This window comes from Montipora capricornis, chromosome 3, assembly GCF_036669925.1.
Source record: "Montipora capricornis isolate CH-2021 chromosome 3, ASM3666992v2, whole genome shotgun sequence".
NCBI classification, from domain to species: Eukaryota; Metazoa; Cnidaria; class Anthozoa; order Scleractinia; family Acroporidae; genus Montipora; species Montipora capricornis.
In genome coordinates this window covers 10,436,724-10,441,723 of record NC_090885.1, presented here as the reverse complement: position 1 = coordinate 10,441,723, position 5,000 = coordinate 10,436,724, and the positions used below count along the sequence as shown (strand labels likewise).

Genomic DNA, 5,000 nt, shown 5'->3' with positions numbered 1-5,000 from the left:
GCTACAACGACCATAAACGAATTTTTAAGAGTCCATACATACCCTTCTGAAATCATCACGGCAAAATGCCGCGAAATTAGAAGCAACAAGAGAAGATTTATTATTCGAATTTACGGACGTCATACCTTCCTTAATGCCTTATTTTCTGTTGAATGAATGAATGAATGAATGAATGATATCAATAAAACTGTTTAAAGTAGTGGTAAAAGTTGGAAATCTGTCTCCTTTTAGCGGCGCTACAGCGGTTCAAAGTCGGCCAAAATCCCATGCATTTACTGTAAATTTAGCCGTTTTTGCCCCCCAGACAAGATGGCGGTCAAAAACCGTGAAAGGGTCTATTATCTAGATACCGTAAATCCTCTATTAATTCCCCCGGGGAGCTTATTTTTTTTCAAGCACTTTTGAGGGGGAAGGGGAGGAGGGGCTTAATAGAGAGGGGGAGGGGGCTTATTCAGCGAAACGCATCACCTGTTGCAAAAATACCGTGGTATGAGACAGAGTAGACAGAGTATCTTACATGGAGATAGCGCCGCTTAGCGTCCACCACAGTAATATTTGTGCCACGCTTTTCAACGAGATCCTAATTGATTCAGATCATAGGCTACGGGCATTATTGCCGCCTTCACATCAGGCCTGCAAATATTCGCTTCGACGAACACGCAAATTTGACATTCCTAAAATAAACACGAAACGCGCAAGAAATAGTTTTATTATTAAGTCAAGTTTTAATATAAATACGGTATAAATCAATTTTAGATCTTGTAAATAGCTTTTCGAACGTAATAGTTCTTTATTATATAGCTTTATTATATACTTAGGTAATTTTTATTATTTACATTTTAACAGTACGCAATTCAGCCCTTGGCTGCCATGTATTGTTTTCAATAAAATCTATCTATCTAAAAATCTATCTATCTAGTAGACTTACGCGTTGTACAATTAAAGTCACTGGCAAAAGTATTTAATTCACTTGTGGGAGCCTAAAAGTAACAAAAACACAATTCTATTCTTCAAAAATGTGCTTTCGGCCTCATGTTCTTCGGTAATTTTTATGAGAATGGTTACTTGTATTGATTTGTCGCACACAACTTACAAATGAAAATCTCTGGAAAACTCCTCTTAAATTTACATTTGTTATCTCTTACATGTAAATGTTTTATAAACAGCCTTGAAATTTATGATACTATAATTCTACGGTACGATTGGGGGAGGGGGAGAGGGGGGGGGGCTTATTTGAGAGGGGGGGGGGCTTAATAGAGGATTTGAGGTAGTTAAATTTGCTCGACACGTAATCGACCTTAAAAAGATCATGTTATGCACTCCTCTCATCGGATGATCATGTCTGCTCGTTTGCTAACATTCTTTTAATTTTGAATCTGTTTTAGGGGTGTTTTACCATTGCTGCTCTACTTGTTGTCTGCTCAGGAGTCATGTCTTATTTCATCACTCAATCCAACACAGTCATGATCTATCCTTCTGTTGTGCTTCTCGGGCTTGGCTTTTCCTCGATGCTCGTTTGTTCCCTCAGCTTCGCAACAGAACTAATTGGCGAAAACAAGGTGAATAAAGTTCAAGTAATTTTTCAGCTAATTTTTATTGACCGTTTCGTATTATTTTCACAAGTTCTAGAACTTTTTATGAGAGAAATTATTTTGGGTTTGATAAAGCCAAACAACTTTGGCAAAACAACACAACATGGAGTGGCTGTCTAAAATCATATCCAGGTCTCCTCCGTTATTCCGAAATTCATTTTAAAAAACTTTATTATAAAACATTATAACAAGTTTTCTGGGTAACGTTTGATGTACCCCTTTCCACGATGTTTTCATCTTTAGTGTATATGTAATAGCTTTGTCTTTTCAATTTCAGAGAAATTCTGGTTTCATATTTGCCGTCATGAGTTTGATGTCATATGTTATTGGAGGGCCCCTGATCCTCGTGGTCCAAAACTTATTTCCTGAAGAAAGGTGAGTCACTGCTGGAAAAACGTTGAGAAAACGAATCAATATATCGTTTTTGTTGTTGTTGTTTCTCAACCAATAAATAAGTAACAAAAGAGCAAGAAGTATTTTTATTAAATTCTCCACAAAAGTACATCTTGTCTAACTAAAATTAGGAATGTCGTAAAAGAGATAATATTATTGGTTATCATGGTGAAAAATAGGAATGAACTAGTATTGCGAGGGGACCAAGAAACACGACAACAAAGACAGGCATAATTATTTGCATAAAAATATATGCACAAATAGTGCTGAAAGTTATTTGAGACTAGTAGTAATCTCGGATTATTGAAGTGCTTTCGAAAGTCGCTTGGAAGCAAAAAAGAATGGTAAGGGAAGAAATTCAATCTTATAAAATGAAGTTTGAGGATCTGAGCATATACTTCTCGAGATGGTTTAAATAAGCGTCGAGTACTATCATTCATGCGACAGGACTGAAATACTTTTCTCTGAGCTAGACTTCGCTGAATCATATATAACTAAGCTGGTGCGTGTCTTCAAAATAACTGCGCAAATGGCCCCTTGAGAGGACATGTCGTTTGCTAGTAAAATACTAAATCCAGAAAGATTGAAGAAAATAAAAGAGAATCGAGTAGCTTCGCCACCGAGGCTGACATGTTGATCATTTCCTAGTTTACTTTAATTTTTTTTTTTCACATTAAGTTAAAGCGCGAATTGCAGTGGTCATTAGTTCCATTTTTCGAGTGAATAAACTACAGTAATATAAATGAGACGATCTTGAGACTTGACATATTCACTGCTTCCCTTCAATCCCTGTCGGGCGGGGGTTGGTATCTGGATTAAGAAACCAGTGTACGACACGTGATTGCCTTTCGTAAACGCCGTATGAATCGTAATGCCTTTTTGAAATTGGAATACTCATATTCCACCGAATCCTGCCTGACCATTCATCACTTTTTATGAGAAAAATTCTGGGAGCAAATTATCATTGATTACGAAGTGCGTTCGATGGGAGAACTTTGGAGGTTGGAATCACTACACGGGCGGAGATGCCGTGAAGACGATGCATTTATGTAAAGAACGTCTATCGAAGTATGAAGCTAGTGTAATGTGGCTAAAACAAGGAACGTAAAGAGGCCACTAAACCTTTTGAGACCTTGATGAATACTTCCTGCGATTGATAAATCTTTACCTACGGATCGACGAATGCACAAGGATGATTCCACGAAGGCAAGAGAACCACCAGCTAATGCCCCTGTTCCTACTTACTGCATCTTCCCAAAATCATCTCCAACAAGCGAAAAATATCGCGGTGAACGGATTGATCTAATGTTGAAAAGCATTTATAAAGAGCCCAGGTCCCACACTGTCACGAAGATAGGCTCGCAGCAATAATATATATGATCGTTTACAATTACGAAGGTCATATAATCGACTACCGTTAAGTCCACTCTTTTTTTTTTCCAAGTGTCCCCGACACATTACAGACTTAAATTAAGCGGAAATACGACGGCGACTCTCACGAAAACGTCACCTCAAAATATAACTTTGCACCAAGTCTTCAGCGATTGTTCCGTCTCGTTCACGTCGTACATTATGGGAAAAGTATCCTAAAAATAATTTGGGTACGAGTGGTTTCAGAGTGAAAAAAGACAATGAAATATTTAAATTTGGATGCTCCGGTTGTCGTTAAAACCTCAACTTTGGCGATCATTTCACGTCTTCGTTGTGCAGAGTACCGCAAAAATATGCACTCAAATGTGTGATGCACATTCAGCCGATTTTAACCATTGATCAGATCACTGTGTTTTGGCATTTGTCGTTTCCGCAGCTGTCGTCGTTTCATAAAAAACTCCCTATTGTTTGTAAAGCGTACTATTCATTTACCGGGGATAACATTCATCATCTCCTACTCTACATTATACCTCCCAAGTACTACAACTTTTTCTCTTATTTTTGTCTTCAGTCAGGGTACGCATTGCGCAGAGTGCGGAGATTATATGCGTCATGTGTTTTGTTTCGTGACCAACGGCCTCTCCACTGCCGGTGCTTTGGTTGTGCTGCTGCTCCACTGCATTGATGGGCTTCGCAGAAGGAGGTACTAAATTGTTCTTGGGGTATTGAAAAACGTCATTGCGTAATTCGTATTTTTTAAAATCTGAACACCGTCAGGGAGTTTTCTTGATATCCAGGAAGTCAAGCAAGAGAGCTTTGCATTGATCATCGCTCCAACCAAGAGTCAAACAAATGAAAATCAATTTTCTTCCTCTCTCAATTTTTCCCTTCTACTTTGCCATGACCTTCGCAGGGATGTTAAATTGAGTAATCCGGGTGTCAGTTTTCTTTTCTCTTATAACAAAGAGGACAACATTTCCCAGTCTCTGCCGTTTCAACATATGTGCCAGTGGCGGATCCAGACCTGGAGGTTAGGTGGGGGTCCGCTCTCAAACATTTTGTTTTTGCCCTTTCACAGTGTTAGTGTTTTATGGTGTTTTGGTGGCTTCGGTCCAAAACCAAAACTAAGGGGGGGGGGGGGGGGGGAAAGGCTCCCCTTGATCCGCCACTGGGTGCAAAGAAATATTCCATGTTTGGGCAACAAATTTCCTAAGCAGTTTTTCTTCGAACACATTTTACTGAAGTCTTCTCAAAAACTTGTAGAACATAACGACCACTTTGTCCAAGCAATGAGTATATAGACCTTGTTTTCTTTATAATTAAACTGCATGGGTAAACTAATCTTCTCGTTACTTCATTTAATAGATAATCTTTAACATTTTTGAACAGCTCCTCGGCCAGTGAAGATTCAGAAAGTTCCTAGTCTTTTGAACGAAGGTGAAGATCCTGACCAGTAGATTAATTTTGCTTTTAACAAAGACGTCGGGAAGAATTGCAAGCGCCAGAGAGACACTGGGTCGAGTCTACATTGAACAACTACATACACCTTATTCCAAAATGGCCTCATTTAAATATTCTTTTGTTTTTATTCAAATAAGCCCTTGATGCCTCTTTCTTAAGCTTAAAATTCAAAAGAATATTTTA

General features: G+C 38.5%; 1 protein-coding gene across 1 annotated transcript in view; it reads left to right on the top strand.

Moving 5' to 3' along the window:
• The window catches only part of LOC138039829 (major facilitator superfamily domain-containing protein 12-like), a 151,782-nt gene that overhangs the window by 144,619 nt on the left and 2,163 nt on the right, over positions 1 to 5,000 (top strand). Inside the window, exons 7-8 of the mRNA XM_068885665.1 lie at positions 3,928 to 4,059; positions 4,746 to 4,793. Of these exons, the coding sequence (XP_068741766.1) occupies positions 3,928 to 4,059; positions 4,746 to 4,779 (166 nt within the window). The 3' untranslated portion in view covers positions 4,780 to 4,793. The remainder of the gene's footprint in view (positions 1 to 3,927; positions 4,060 to 4,745; positions 4,794 to 5,000) is intronic.